The sequence below is a fragment of the Saccopteryx bilineata genome, chromosome 5 (assembly GCF_036850765.1).
Source record: "Saccopteryx bilineata isolate mSacBil1 chromosome 5, mSacBil1_pri_phased_curated, whole genome shotgun sequence".
In the NCBI taxonomy this organism is placed as follows: domain Eukaryota; kingdom Metazoa; phylum Chordata; class Mammalia; order Chiroptera; family Emballonuridae; genus Saccopteryx; species Saccopteryx bilineata.
Genome location: NC_089494.1, coordinates 34,541,549 through 34,558,275, shown reverse-complemented (window position 1 = coordinate 34,558,275; position 16,727 = coordinate 34,541,549). Strand labels below are relative to the sequence as shown.

Below are 16,727 nucleotides of genomic sequence, written 5' to 3'. Positions count from 1 at the left end.
TCTCATGAGTTTTATTGGTATTGTCTTGATTGATGAGTTGGTTAGTTTAAAAATAATAGTAGCCTTTGTAACACTCATTTTTTATTTATTGTCCTTGGCTTTAAACACATTCTCCTAGAAAACCAGTCTTGGACTCCAAAGGAAACCAGCTGAGATGCTGACTTGACTCATTCCTGGGTAAGAAGGAAACAGGGTGCTGCCAAGAGCTGTTAGAAGTGCGCTGTGGGCGGGGCGGACAGACAGCCCTGATTGGTGCCTCTATCTGGCAGTGTGGCTATAAGGCACTGCTGCAGCTTGGGCTTTTCCAAAACTGACAGGCATCCAGGTTTTTGCTTTCAGATATCAGCTCTTTAGGACAATCTTTCACTGTGGTGACATGATGTCTTCTCCCAATTCTGATGAGCTGATTTTTTTTGTGAATGGAAAAAAGGTAAGTTTATGAGATTATTAATATGAATTTTTGTATACCAGGGACAAAAGCTAAGCTTATTTTTTTCTCTATGATGCCATTTCTTATTTAACCTCTGTCTTCTCTCTTTTTCAACTCATATATAGTGGTATAAACTTGAACATGGGTCATCCATTCAAGCTTTAGTGCAAAATTATGAAAGCATGGGTGTCTTTGCTTGCTCTTAAATTTTCTTTTGGAATCAGTAAGGAACTCTTATTTTTATTTGTTAGATTATAATGGGAGTGAATTCTGACATAGGTAAGAAAAACTGTCATTTCCCCCTTTACTTGGGTATTAGCTCTGCTCGGGTTCACCAACGTTATTTTAATAGAAGGCATATATGGGCCCTGGCTGTTGGCTCAGTGGTAGAGCGTCAACCCCGCATGTAGAAGTCCCTGGTCTGATTTCCACTCAGGGCACACAGGAGAGTTGACCATCTGCTTCTCTGCCCCTCCCCTCGCCCATCTCTCTCTCTCTCTCTCTCTCTCTCTCTCTCTTCCCCTTGCCCAGACATGGCTCTATTGGTTTGGTTCGAGCACATTGCCCGGGAGCTGAGAATGGCTTCTTGGAGCCTCCACCTCAGATGCTAGAAATAGCTGATTTGCAAGTGGCCCCAGATGGGGCAGGGGGCCCGGGGCAAGGTATGCCAGGTGGTGGATCCCGGTTGGGGTGTGTCCGGGAGTCTGTCTCTCTATCTCCACTCCTCTCACTTAAAAAAAAAGGCATATGTAAATTAAAGATGATAATAGCAAAGAATAATTTTGTTTTGTCTAATTAATCCACTCAGGCTAACCAGTTAACTTAGAGATGAAAGCACTTCCTCTTGAGCAATGGAAGTTACTTATTTCTCCAGTGTGGAGGAAGTGTGGCAACTCATGTTCGGTTGTTCCCAAGCCTGTACTTGTATGAGCAAAATGAATAAATGAAAAGTTTGAGGTACTTTGAGACAATTAGGAGGAAACTTAGTAGAATATTAAAATAGGAACTGGTTTTGGAAATTCAGTTGCTGTTAAACGATTTTGCTACTCAAGCCTCAGTTGAACCAGATTACTGATGTTCTTCCCTAGAGGAAGCAGCACTTTAATTAAGGCCAAAATTCTTGGGAATTTTGTCTATCAAATAGCAGAGAAACATCATTTTTAGGAAACCTATGAACTAAAGAAACAAAATGTGAAAGCTAAAGAAAAGAACAAAGAAAAAGTCTGGGTTTAGCAATACTGTTTACCATTAGGTCTGGATCTTGAATGACCTGAAGCCAACTGGAATATCAGAAAAGAAATTGTTGAGTGACAAATCATAATAAATAAAAAGTTCAAGAGCTAAGAACTTTTCTGAGTTCAAGAAAAACAGTCTTTGTTGCTTTGCCGTTGCTGGTAAATAGAACCACTTATCCTTTAAAATCACATTAGAATGATGATTCCCTCTCCAAGTCTGCAATCTTTTGAATTTGCAACTGGTATTTTGGTATTTTTACCTTTCTCTGTTTTACAAAGTTCTAAGACAAGTTATAGATGGCAAAACAAAAGCAAGAGGTTTTATTGTGATTTTTGTGGTTATTTTTTTTCCTTTCAAGCCAGGAGCACAGAGTTGAGCAAAGCACACGCCTCCATCAATGGCACATTGTCATCATGGTCTGGACGAGGCTCTTCTGCTTCTTATTATTTTATTATTATCTTTTTATTTACTTCTTCTACATGCATCCACACTTGTGCTTTTTATTTATTTATTTAATTTTTTTTGTGTGTGTGTGTGTGACAGAGAGAGAGACAGAGAGAGGTACAGATAGGGACCGACAGATAGGAAGGGAGAGAAATGAGAAGCATCAATTCTTTGTTGCGACACCTTAGTTGTTCATTGATTGCTTTCTCATGTGTGCCTTGACCGTGGGGCTACAGCAGACCTAGTAACCCCTTTGCTCGAGCCAGCGACCTTGGGTCCAAGCTGGTGAGCTTTTGCTCAAACCAGATGAGCCCGCGTTCAAGCTGGAGACCTCGAGGTCACGAACCTGGGTCCTCTGCATTCCTGTCCAATGTTCTATCCACTGTGCCACCACCCAGTCAGGCTCTTCTAATCTTATTAATCACATTTTCTCTAGCCAACTTTATTGCAAGCATACAATATAAATAAATACATATAACAAGCAGACTGTATGTTAATCAACTGCTTATGTTATTGGTAAGGCCTCCAGTCACCAGTGGGCCATTAATAGTTAAGTTTTGGGGGAATAAGAAGTTATACACAAATTTTCAATTGTGCAGGGTGATCAGCACCCCAACACCTGCATTGTTCAAGAGTCAACTATAGAGTGTTTGGCCGTGCAAGAGTGTGTGTATATTCTTAATGCACACAAGTAAAATTGTGATTTATTCATCTCCTTCTGCTCCTTTTGTGACTCACTGCTGTTTTTGAGATTTGTCCATGTTGTTCTTTGCACCCCTGGGTCATTACTTCTGCATGCATAGTTCTCCAGGCTGTGCTCATCCTTCATTCTGCGTATCCAGTCCCCTAGTGATAGACACATGAGATGCTTCCAACTTCCCACTACCCCAAGAAATGCTGCAGTGGACATCCTACCATGTCTCTCCTTACCAACACTGGCAAGAGGATCTCTATGTAAGAGTACAGCATGCCAATTTTATAAGCCCTGACAGGTGGCTTTCCAGAATCCCACACAGTTCATTGCAAGGAAGTGCTGCTTCCTTGCCAATATATGATTTGCTAATCTGTAATGTACCAATGCTTGATAGCGTCAGACTTCCTAAGGTTTGCTAATCTGATGAGTGTGAAGTGTTGTCTTACTATGGGTTTCCTCTGCATCCCTCTGATTACTGGTTAGGTGTCTCCTCTTCTTCATATACTTACCAGAAAAGGATTATTTCCTTTCTGGTGTCTACAAAGTATTAGAGGAAACAGAAGAAAACCATACAATTTTGTGAATGCAACTTAATATGTTATGACCTGTATTTCTCATATGGTTACTGAAACATTTATTCTAAATGGCCGGGAATACTACATATTTGTTGAATTACAGTTGGCAGTCTTTGACTAATTTCCCAAAGCCTAATCTTGTTTTCTCCTTCTTCATTTGGAATCTTAATTGTTCAATGCCATGATGGGTGCAGAGTTCGTCTCTGGCTTCTCGGGTGTTCTGAGGACTCAGAAGGAGGCTTGGAAGCAGGAGGCATTGTATTTAAAAGCAATGTGGTTTATTGCTATTCTAGGGTGATAAAAATAGGAACACTTTTAGTGGAATGATGTCCTCTTTTTTGTTGCTGCTCAGTGCTACCATTTCAGGTAACTTTCTCTTCAGTTTTCTCTAATCTTGCCTGACTGTACCCAGGAAGGGAGCTGGTTGGGTCAGGGAGAGCAGGGAGCTTTCATCTCCTGTGTCAGCTCCGACCTCCTGGGAGTAACAGCCTGGAATGCAGAGTGGGAGACGGGCAGAGATTCATGCTCCCTTCTGCACCTCCCTTTCACTGGGAGGAGTGGGAAAGATCAGGGTGGCTCCCTTAAACACAGTTCCTCAAGATCGCATGACTCCCTTAGGAAATCTCTGGTTAACCTGTTTTACGACTTTCAATGGTTACGAATGGTCTTGAATCAATTACAAAACCTTTATACCTGGTTCCTCATCTGGATCTTTTCCAGAATTTATCATTGTCATATACTCTACAGGGTGGGGCAAAGGTAGGTTTACATGTGTTTTTATGGAAAATAATACAATAATTAATAAATAATAATATAAGAATCAACTCTGTGTTTCACATACACCTGCAAACCTACCTTTGCTCTAGGAAATTCAAAGACATTGAAATAATGTTCCAAAACTATTTCAAAATTCCTGTTCGAAATGTTAGGTTTCTTTTGTTATTTTTATTTATTTATTTATTTTATGTAAAGCCACCACTTATCAAAAACATGCCCTCTAAACCAGGGGTCCCCAAACTTTTTACACAGGGGGCCAGTTCACTGTCCCTCAGACCATTAGAGGGCTGGACTACAAAAAAAAAAACTATGAACAAATCCCTATGTATACTGCACATATCTTATTTTAAAGTAAAAAAAAACAAAATGGGAACAAATACAATATTTAAAATAAAGAACAAGTAAATTTAAATCAACAAACTGACCAGTATTTCAATGGGAACTATGGGCCTGCTTTTGGCTAATGAGACGTCAATGTGCTCCTCTCACTGACCACCAATGAAAGACCACCACTTCCGGAAGTGCGACGGGGGGGGGGGGGAGCGGATAAATGGCCTCAGGGGGCCGCATGTGGCCCATGGGCCGTAGTTTGGGGACCCCTGCTCTAAACCATGGGCAGAATTGCCATGACATTTCGGTGTTACCTTCTTAAAGCCCTTCTCTCGTGTCACACTGTAGGTCACAGAGAAGAGTGCTGACCCTGAAGTGAACCTGCTCTTCTACCTGAGGAGAGTCCGTATCCTTATGTTTCACTGCAATTAATCTGGAATGGGTGGTAAAAAAGGAACTTCAGAACTAACACGTCGGAAGAAAGTCATTCTGTGTTTGTTCTGGGTAAACAACTTCCTGGTCAATTTGTAGAGTCTAGCTGGAGTTCAGAGCATGCACCTAGCAGTGACAGATTTGTACTTTATTCGCTGTACTTTTCACCTGAGAAAAACCAAAAGAACCCTCCAGTGAACCCTTGGGGGGTGGGGGTTCTGTGGAAAATAACTTCATGACTTTGGAAGCCCATGGTCACCCCGATGATGAATTCATATTCGGGAGCGTGAATATAAAAATGTCTGGCCAATTGCTCAGGGGTGCATGCCACTGACAATAGTTTCACACAAGGGCATTTCATTGACTTGTCACTCATATCTCTTTGTAACCTTATTAAAGAAAACAAGGTTTTATAAACATTTCAACACTCCAAAGAACACCTAATGCACTCCCAGACCCCTACCTCAGACCTGGGCCTTTCTCACCTGTCACTCCTCAAGACCTCCAGTGGACCCCCAATAAATACTCAAAGAGAGCTTCCTGGCTTTGGGCGCCACTAAAAAGGGGTCGCACGAGGGAGTGATGGTGGCAATGTTTACACAGCTCCACCTCAGATAATATGAGTGTGTGTAATTGTGGTGAAATCTGAATCAGCTCTGTTCTGGTTATCAGTGTACGACACACCCAGGTCCTGATGTTGTACTGTAGTCATAGGGATGTCAGCACTGGGGACATCCTACGGAAGCTGGGGAACAGGGACCAGGACTGTTGGTACTATTTTTGCAATTTTCTTGAGGCATTATTTCAAAATAATAAGTTCAAATATATTATTATTGATATCATCACTCAAAGGAGGCAGTGTGCTAGGCTCCGGGATTCCGGGTTGTACAGGTAACATTATCCCATCTTTCTCCAGTGTCTTTACTTCTTCCCCACACCTACCTCTTGCCTCCCAATGCACACACTCCAAAAGATCACTTTATTTCTTCAAATTTATCTAATAAATTATATGTACCTGATTCCTCCTTTTCTACTGAGCCTCTTATGATGATTTCCTACACATCATTTTACTATTCTAGCCAATATTTCCCCTGTTCCACTCACTATTCCAGGAACTGGGTTTTCCCCTGCATAACAAACAAACAGATAAAAAACAAACAACAGGCCAAATCCTTCCTCACTGGCTCCGCAATATCTTATTTACCCAGCTTCAAAATCTCACTGTTGGTCAGCATACCCTATCACTTTCCCTGATATCACTTTTTAATGAATTTTGTTTTAATTGAGAGGTGGGAAGGCAGAGAGACAGACTCCCGCATGCACCCTCATCAGGATCCACCTGGCAAGTCCCCTACAAGACGATGCTCAGCCCACCTGGGTCACTGCTCTGTTGCTCAACACCCAAGTTATTCTAGCACCTGAGGTGAGGTTGTAGAGCCATCCTCAGCATCCAGGGCCAACTTGCTCAAACCATTTGAGCCATAGCTGCGGGAGAAGGAGAGAGAAGGGGAAGGGAGAAGAAGCAAATGATTGCTTCTCCTGTGTGCCCTGACCAGGAATCGAACCCAGGACTTCCACACACCAGGTGCACACGCTACTTGATATCACTTAAAAATCTACACACTTCGTCATGCTTTCTTGAGACATCTTAAAATGATCAAATTCATCTATGTGAGGAGCAAGCTGAAAAGTCATGGACTCCCAAGTGAGCACGGCCAGAAGCAGCTCTGAGTAGAATTACCCCTGGCCATTTCCCCATCTCTCATTGTCCTCCTCTGTTCAATCCTTTTGGTGCCTAATGCCACAAAGAAGTCCTTCTAAGTAAATACTTACCTGGCACTTCCAGGCCCCAATCTCTGATTATAGAGTCAACAGTTCTGAGATGGAGTCAGAGGATTTATTTTTAAGTTGTTCCTTGAGTGGGTAGTGCGTATGAGTATCTGTGGATTAGGACGCGGATTTTCTGCCAGAGTCAGCACCACACGTGCACACACCCACCCCGGCCAGCTTCACTTTTCACTGAACTCCCACAACCCTTTCCGAGACCCTGAACCTAATTTATGTTGATAATTTTATATTTTGTTCCTGAAGGCTGGTTTCCAATATTAGAAAAACTTCAGGCTTCCACAAAACCTCAATTTGCGGTTGACTTGGTACCTGGCTTAGGTGACATTCCCAAAATGGAACACAGTCACCCAAGAAACAATATTTGTCTGGGGATGTTTCCATCTCCCTTGAACTCTTTCACTCCTTCCCAGGGCCCTACCCTCCCACTGAGTCCCGCGCCCAGCCCAGCCACCCAGCCCAGATTGCTGGGGTAAGAGGCTGGATCACTTCTCCCTCTCCTCCCTCCACACCTCTCACCTGGTTTGAAGCGATCTAATCTGAGGAACCAGTAATGCATTACTAAAATGAATGGCCCACAGCTACATGGGACAAGGAAAGCGAGCCATTTTAAAGTTGCTTGATCGCAGTGAGAACCTGGCTCTAGGACCGACCTGAGGAAATAGGGTGTCTCAAAGGCTCCCTAAACATTTATTCTTGTTTGTCCACACCTTTCACATACCCACCACTGAAACCCTAACACTTCTTGCCATTCTAAAACAATTCCTCATGCTGCTAACAAACTGTACCAAGCACCAGGTGTTCAGATGTAAGCTAGAAGACACAGCCTCTACCCCCAGACGAGTGAGGGAGACAGCCAGTGAAAAAAGAGGCAACGGCAAGTGTCATAGGTGCTGTGCTATGGGGACCCGAGCAGGGCACTCATGTCAGGGTTGGGAGGAAAGGAAGAGACAAGGGTTGAGTAGGGGTTTGCTGAACAAATAGAAGTCATAGGGGCAAGAAGATATTCTAGTCAGCTGTAGAAAGGGTGGACTTGGGGGCGGGGGAAGGAGAATATAGTGCTTCTGAGGAACTGAAAGAAGTTTATTCTGATGAATGTAAGGAGTTGTCAGAGGGAGGCTGTGGCAAGAGATGAAGGAGGAATGAGATCCTGAGGCAAAGGCTCCAGCTTGACCCTGATGTCACATTCCCTGCCCGGCACGATGGGACACAATAATTCACGGATGAACGACCAGATCCCAGGGGAAATTCCAGGATCAATGGCACACATCGACCTCGAGCATTAAGTCTCAAGGTAACTTCTTCTTGATATGCTGCAAGGCTGGGAATCTTGGGGAAACTGAGATAGCTTTTCTACTTAAAGGACCAAAAAATAAACTGATAAATTACTGTTTGTTTTTTACCTAAGTAGTATCACCAGCTTTAACATATAAAAATAAAGTACATCCAGTTATATTTGAATTTGAATGCATGAGATATACTTATCCTAATAGTATTTATTGTTTATCTGAGATTCAGATTTAACTGGGCATCCTATACAGGGTTTGGCAAAAGTGGGTTTACAGTTGTTCATATGGAAAATAATACAATAATTAATAAATAATAATGCAAGAATTAATACTGTATTTCAGGGTGAGGATAAAAGAAGGCATCAAACTACTTGTTTGGTGACCAGAGGACAAAACAGCTAGTTGTCTCAACTTTTCACTTTCACTCAAGGCAACATTAAAATGTGCATCACAGAGCTGTTTTACTACACAGGTGTCCTGGCTCAGTATGACATCTTTTAGGCTGCAATTTCTAAGATGAAGTTAGTCTTAACCTCCACTCAAGCCAATTAAGACCTTCATCCATGACATTCTTTTTTTTTTTTTTTTTTTAATTTTTTTTTATTTATTTATTCATTTTTAGAGAGGAGAGAGAGAGGGAGAGAGAGAGACAAAGGAGAGAGAGACAGAGAGAGAGAAGGGGGGAGGAGCTGGAAGCATCAACTCCCATATGTGCCTTGACCAGGCAAGCCCAGGGTTTTGAACCGGCGACCTCAGCACTTCCAGGTCGACACTTTATCCACTGCGCCACCACAGGTCAGGCCAACATTCTTTTTAAACCTCACCCAGAAAAGGTTCTCACAGAACCTCAAGCAGGGGATTTATAGATATTATTTGTTCTCCCTCTGTGGAAATATATAATTGCCTTATAGGGAGGAGTATACAGTGGTTGTTGACAGTTTGGGGTCAAAACCATGGTTACTAAATTAATATTCTGTAATCCTATTAGAAAGTAAAAGCATTACATTGCTGAGTCAGAGAAAGGTAAGCCTCCCAGGGCTTTTTTTCTAACTTTTGCACACACACACCCCTACCACCTCCACAGCAATAACATAATACAAATCCAGAATCCTTTGTCGGCAACTCTGAATTCAACAAACTTTTTTTATTTCCTTTGGATACAAACCCGGACCTAACTGACACGAGGCTCTCTGTAGTCCTCATGTATTCCAGGTAGTGTAAATCTTCACATGGTGTGCTGTAGAAATGGTAACGTACTGAGTTACAAGGTGCTGCCCTAGTCCCTTTGAAAGTGCCATCTTATTACCGTTCCAAAATATGGAAAATTTTGAATTCAGAAATGCAGCTGGCACTGAGCGTTTCAGGTAAGGCCCAGTGGGTCTATAAAGATTTCTTCTGACCTATCTCAGTGAGCTCATTTACATGCAAATATTGGAATTCTCTGAGCAAGAAACCTCGGTACCAGTGACTCAGTGACTCAGAGAGATCACGTTACTTGTTGTCAGCATCCAAGGAAGAAAAGTGTTGAAAGCAAAGGGGTCTGGGCCCCTCTTTTCCTTGACTCTCCTCCTTCCAGTCCACCTCACAGGCACGAAGTACGGCTGTGGGGGAGGAGGCTGTGGTGCCTGCACTGTTATGGTGTCAAGATATGACCCCAAGAACAAGAAGATCCGGTATCCTTTGTGTTGGCTAAGGCCATGCATGTGCACATCTGGAAAGGAAGTAGAGCTTCCCACTGTTCTGTTCCTATACACTCCTCCTCTCCTCTCTCCAGGTGTCTGTAACATTCACACAGAATCCATGCTGGTTCTCCCTGCAGCTTCCTACGCTCCAGATCTTTCCCACAGACTTTCTTCCCATCAGAATATATTTAACTGGGCTAGCATTCAACCAGAGTATTTGTATTCTTTAAAGTTTTGCACAGTTGGGAATTACTGGGCTTAACTACCCCATATTGGTTTATGTAAGTCAATATATCATCTTATGACCAGTAAAGTTTCCTTTCCCTAGAATGAGGGGGACAAAATAGAGAATGAGGATCCCTTGGAGACCCTACCCAAAACTATTTTAGTATTCTATCTTCCCATTTCTTTCTAATATCCTATGCCAGACACATGTAAGCCCTTTCTTGAACACTTCCAGATATTTATGGTTTTATTTTTATATATAGTGTTCTCTGTAGTCTCGAGGAAATACAGTCTCATGACTCTGCTGAACCAAAACTACCCCCTCAATTATGCCCCCCACTTCCTATAATTCCAAGGTGTTCTCTTTACATAATTCCATCACAGCCATTACCCAGTTACAGCGTGCCTGGTGCCCATCTGCTCTCTGCATGGAGCTGCTGTCACCACAGCAGAAGGTGTAGGAAGCATCAAAACCAGGATTCACCCCGTGCAGGTAACAGCATACTCTGATTTGGACCAAGTGTTGGTATAAGGATCCCACATTTGGAGTCAAAAGTATTCCAAATAGGTCACCTACTATGAAATCCTTTGTACTTTTAAGTTCTCATTTTGTGAGAGTCCATGCTTCAAAGCTAGGATTCTTTTCATAGACTGTTGAACATATTTCAAAATAATGACTTCTGAACAATAGGCTAATTATGTGTACAAACACTCCCAAGTGCTCCCCAAATGGTTCACAAGTAATGTAGCACCATGCTACCATAAAACACAGCTAAAATGACAGGGTTTACTCAAGTCTACAGGACTTTTTAAAGCAACGCAATGTTTCTGTTAGTTGTTTTTGTTTGGTCATATCACATACTTCTTTGCTCTATTTCCTCTTTGTTTTTAAGCTATGTGCTTCAGTTTTGTTTGTTTTTTTTCATGAGAGGTTACCATTAGGTTATTGCCAAGGAAAGTCTCACATATACGTGGGTGCTTTGTTTCACCAGTGCTCCTGCACCCCATCCCCCTTTGCTACTGCACACCTACATCCTCTCACCTTTAGGTTTTGTTGTCACAGATTTTTCTTGTTTACATTGTAACTTTGTTGGAGCTTTTCCTTGTAGTTTTGTGTTGTTTTCTTCTTTGTATCTGGTTGAATAACCTCCTTGAGTATTTCTCGCAGTGGGGGTTTTCTGGTGATAAATTCCCCCAGCTTCTGTATGTCCGGAAAAGTTTTTATTTCTCCTTCATATTTAATATGTTACCAGAGTGAGCTGGGTTTGAGGCAGCTCGTCACATTCAGCCAGTCAAAAGGGACGAACCAGACTGAGTATATAAGAGCATCTCTCATTCAGAAATACGGGTACCCTGGAAGGCAAGGGACTCCTGTCCACAGAGCTGTCTTTAACACTCTCTTGGTGCTGCCAGTATTTATAGGGTTCAGGGGGAAACGAAAAAAAGTAAAAGTCAATGCTGCTAGTCACATAACAATATGCAGAAGGTGAGGGTTCAGCTGCCAAAACATCTCTTCTGCAAATTCTTTTGATGTGACCCAGACCATATCAGCATGGTCCTATCTGGTGTCCTTGGTAAATCTTCAAGACAGCCAGGGTCAGGGGTCTCCCAGAAATAGTTGGGACCTGGTGCCTCTGGGAATTATCTGTAAAAAGACTCTCTATTTTCTTAGGATACAAAATAAAGATTTAAGATTGGTGAACTGAGTTTCTAATTAATATATAGGCCCTAACTTTTCACAGTAAATCCTGTGGCTAGGATTTTACAAACAACTATTGTGATTTAAAGTCTCCTAATTGTCAGACCCTCCCCATGTAAGCTTTTCCTGACATTCCTGCAAAGGTAAACTTTTTGCCACATTTCAAAGTAAAACCCAGGGAGCCATTAAGAGAGATTAGCAAGCAGATTAACTAAATACTTCCTAACCCTTATGGATCTCTTATTTATTACAACTAAAAAGCTACTTATTACTGAAACCAAATTTCTCACTTTTAGGCTCTCCTATAAGAAGAAAATTTTGATGGATATAGTGTTTTTGGCTGGTAATTCCTCCCTTTCAGTATTTTATTTGTTTGGGTCCACTGTCTTCTGGCATGTAGAGTTTCTGCTAAGATGGGCCTTCCTTGATGTATTAAGTTCTTCTTTTCCCTAGCTGCCTTGAGGATTCTTTCTTTGTCATTGATTTTTGACATTTTTATTACAGTGTTCCTTGTAGAAAATCTGTTTGTGCTGAGGCAACTTGGTGTTCTCATTGCTTCTTGGATTCGAGGATCTAATTCTTTCCATAGGCTTAGAAAGTTCTCACCAATTATTTGTTTAAATAGACCTTCCATTCCCTTCTCCCTCTCTTTTTCTTCTGAAATACTCATTTTTCTTACATTTTTCTTTCTAATTAAGTCAGACAATACTCACAGAGTTCTCTCACTTCTTAAAATTTTTGAACCTCTCTCTTCTTCCCTCTGTAGCATCTCTAGTTGCCTGTCTTTGATGTCACTGATTCTCTCCTCTGTCTGGCCTGTTCCATTAGCTAAACTTGCTAGCTTATTTATCAACTCATGTATTGAGTTCTTCATCTCCATTTTTAAAATTTCAGTCTCCCTGGTGAGATATTCGTTTTGCTTTCTGAGCTCATTAAGTTGCCAGTGGTGTTTTCTCTTATCTCTTGAGTATTTTCAGAACTTGAATTTTGAATTCTCTATGATTTATCTCCAAGGTTTTCATGAGCTTGAGAATGCTATCTGGAAATTTTTTATTTTCTTTCTAAACTGTATCTCTTGGGAAGTCATAGCATCCTTTCTTTTCTGCCTTGAGGGCATGTGAGAGTGGTATTTTAAAAACTCAAGCAAAAATAACAACAAAAAATAAATAAAATACACAGCTTGTCTCCCACACCCCATGCAAACTATAAGTGAGCAAACATATATATTATATTTACAAACTTATTTGACCAACAGTATGTCAATATTTGTTGTCGGGCAGATAAAATATATTATGCTCACTTTGTTAAAGATGGTGCTGCCCAAGTGGAAGCCTGTCACCCAGGTGATAATATTAGTTGCCCTTCTTGCTTGAGATGGGCGTGATTATGTTAATATGTGTTGGGGGAGGGCTTTCGCGCCAAAAGGTTTTAAAAGGAAAAGAGATCATGTTGTTCTGGGGAAAGAGTGATTACATTCTAGGAGAAGCCCATGCTGGAGGAGAGTAGAGTAAGGCCAAGTGAGGAGGCCAGGAGAAGCAGCCAAGATGGCGGAGTGCTGAAGAAGAAGCCAGTTTGTGTAGAGTTTGTGCAGAGAGAAGGATATGGGGAACAGAGGTTAATAAGGCTAGTAAGCTAGAAACCTTTGATTCTAGGAAATTCAGATAAGTCAGTAGCTTTGTGAGCACTGAATGAGTGGGTTTTGGAACCCAGTGTGTGTTTTTACTTGCCCGCCAGGTGCAAGATAGGATTAAAGGTAATGGCCCACCAGTTCTTGGCTCCGTTGTTTCATTACCGTCTGTTCAAATCTAATGCGAACCTGCATGGGCCAAGCAGCTGTGATGGTGGCCATGGATACTGGCTTTACATTTGTTTTATATATTTAGGAGCTCTGATGATGAGTGCATAAATGTTCATAAGGACTATATCCCCTTGTTGGATTGACCCCTTTATCATTATGAGATGTACATCTTTGTCTCACGTTATAGCCTCTGCATTTAAATCTATTTTGTGTGATATAAGTAATGCTACCCCACCTTGTTTTGTTTGTTTCCATTTACATGAAACATCTTTTTTCACCTCTTTACTTTTAATCTGTGTGTGTCTATCTACTGAAGTGGGTCACTTGTGGGCAGTATATGTATGAACCTTGTTTTTGTATCCATTTAGCCATACTATGACTTTTGATTGGAGCATTTAATGAATTTACATTAAAAGTAATCATTGATAGGTATATAGTTATTGCCATTTTATCTCTTTTCTTTTTATTCTTTTTAAAGAAGTTTCTTTACCATTTCCTGTAATACTGGCTTGGTAGTAATGAACTCCTTTAGCTTTTTCTTATCTGGGAAGCTCTTTATCTTTCCTTTGATTTTAATTGATAGCCTTGCTGGCTAGAGTAGTTTTGATTGTAGGTTTCTCCTTTACGTAACTTTGAATATTCTTTGCTAATCCCTTGGGATTTGGCAAGCTTTTATTCAGAAATCAGATGATAATATTATGGGAGTTCCCTTGTACATAACTAACTGCTTTCCTCCGGTTCCTTTTAAGATTCTCTCTTTGTCTGAAACTTTTTGCATTTTTATTATAATGTGCCTTATTGTGGCCATTTTGGATTCCTTTTGTTTGGAATTCTTGGAACTTCCTGGACTTGTATATCTATTTCTTTCACCAGATTAAGGAAGTTTTCCTTCATATTTTATCAAATAGTTTTTCAATCCCTTGTACTCTCTCTCTCCTGGTATCTTTATGATGTGAATGTTGGTATGTTTGATGTCCCAGAGATCCCTTAAATTACCCTCATTGTTTTTTCTTTTTGCTGTTCTGATTGGGTGTTTTCTATTACATCAACTTCCAAATCACTGATTCAGTCCTCTGCTTCATCTACTCTACTGTTGATTCCATCTAATGTAGTTTTCATGCCAGTTATTGTAGTCTTTTCTAACTGGTTCTTTTTTTTTTTTTTTATGTTTTCTTATATTCATTCTTATGTTTCCTATTTCTTTAATGAAGTTCTCACTAAGTTTATCTACTCTTCCCCTAAGTTTATGGAACATCCTTATAACCAGTGTTTTAAACTCTGCATCTGGTAGATTACTTGTCTCAGTTTTGTTTAGTTATCTTTCTGAAGTTTTGTCCTGTTCTTTTATTTAGGACATTTTTGTTTGTTTCCTCAGTCATTTAGGTTGCATTTCTGTGTTTGTTCTATACTTTGGGTGGATCTGTTACATCTCCTGGTCTTGGCAAAGTGGCTTTATGTGAGTGTCCTGTGGGTCCCAGTGGTGCATTCTCTCTGGTCACCTGAGCTGAGTACTCTGGGGGTATTTTTGGTATGGGTTGTATATATTCTTCTATTGTAGTTAAACTTCCTTTGCTGTTGTGATGTCAGTGAGACAAATTAACTTGAGAATAACTGAGTCTGAAGAATGACTACAATAAACAATTTTTCAGGGTTTGATGCTATGGAGCAGATTTGCTTTAACAGGGCTCTAGTGTCTGTCATGTCTACCCTTTGGATCTGTTGTTTGTATAGCTAATTGGTTGGTGCTGTTTATGGTCTGAAACTAGGTGTGTTGCTTCTGGAACCTCTTGAGAGGATCTCTGATGCAGACCAAGATCGATCACTTCTTGTGCCTAGCACAAATCCACCAGGTAGAAACTACACATTGACCTGCAGATGGTTGCCACCTATTCTGGGCTTAGAGGTGCCTGGGAGAGGCTAAGCTGCAAATAAAGGCCTGTTGCTTTAGTACCAGAGGTATGAGGCAATCCAGGGCCAGATGCTCCTTCTCTGCGGTTTGTGGATCCTAGAGAAATCTTAGGAAAGTTCACAAGGAAGGCCAAAGCCTGTTGCTTGAAAAAAGTTTGAGCCCATGCACAAGTTAGGTGGGGCAGAGTCTCAGTGAACCACCAGGGTGGGTTGAACACTGTTAGCCAGTTTTATGGAGACTCAGATTTGGCACCACCTGTACCAGCAGGCTGGAATCAGAAAGGGCTCGAAGTAGGAACAGTGGTGCCCAACAGCCTGTTACGTGGAGGGAGAGCTTAAAAAAGGAACAACAGTGTGCACTCCAGTACTTCTGTCCAGGAGAGAGCTGCCCCTCCAGCCCTCACACTGAAGCCAGACTACTCAATTACTCCCTGTATGTCTCTGACACTTTTCAATCTGCTGTTCCTTTGCTGTAACGTAGGACAAGTGTTTGTGAGTGAATAAATCAGTGGTAAAGCACTTTAAGATGATTCTTAGGTCTCAAGCACTTTTCTATCTCACTTGGACAGAATTCTGCTGATTTTCACAGTGAGATATTGTGGGAACTCCTATTCCCAGCATTGGTGCTCTGGGCTGGGGAGCCCTGTGCAAGACTGGGACCCTTTGCTCCTTAGCAAGAACCTCCACAGCCAAGGTATCCCACCCTGTTCTTCACCACCACATATAAGTGTGGGACCAGATCGTTTTGCATCTCTGCTCCTCCTAACAGTCACAATGTGTCTTCCTTTTTATATCCTTAGTTATAAAAATTATGTTCAGATAATTTTCATGTGGTTTTCAGTGACAGTTGTTTTATAAATTAGTTGTAATTTTGATGTGGTCATGGGAGGAGTCAAGTGCAGTATTTACCTATTCCACTTTCTTGACTGGAAGTCACTCTCAAATCTTGACAGTACTTATACTAGATTTGTTCAGTCATGCCTTAGAACAGTACTGGCCTCTGTGAGAAAATTGTTAAATTTCCAGGAATTTTGAGAGCCATTCTTTAAACACAGCTATTATTAGCAAACTATACAATGTTAAAAACATTGATAAATATCAACATTTATCATCTTCAAATTATTTTCTATTATTTATGCTCTTGAGATTACTTGTTTATTGTATCTACTTAATGGAAATGCCTCAGAATGGTATATCACTGTGCATTTCTTCCCAGATTCACATTCAGTGACATCACATTGGAAACCTAACATCAGCCCTATTGGAAATATTTGCACAACTGTAATTGGTAGAAACTACAAATTAGAATGTTTTTTCTTCCTAGAGATCCAGTTGTTAAACATTTACTACCACATTTACAACA

The 16,727-nt window shown here is 41.0% G+C and overlaps 1 protein-coding gene across 1 annotated transcript in view; it reads left to right on the top strand.

Moving 5' to 3' along the window:
* The first annotated feature begins 317 nt into the window (after nucleotides 1–317).
* Nucleotides 318–16,727, top strand: part of LOC136338196 (aldehyde oxidase 4-like) — a 75,333-nt gene continuing 58,923 nt past the window's right edge. Inside the window, exons 1-4 of the mRNA XM_066280314.1 lie at nucleotides 318–430; nucleotides 4,835–4,892; nucleotides 9,629–9,725; nucleotides 10,344–10,452. Of these exons, the coding sequence (XP_066136411.1) occupies nucleotides 377–430; nucleotides 4,835–4,892; nucleotides 9,629–9,725; nucleotides 10,344–10,452 (318 nt within the window). The 5' untranslated portion in view covers nucleotides 318–376. The remainder of the gene's footprint in view (nucleotides 431–4,834; nucleotides 4,893–9,628; nucleotides 9,726–10,343; nucleotides 10,453–16,727) is intronic.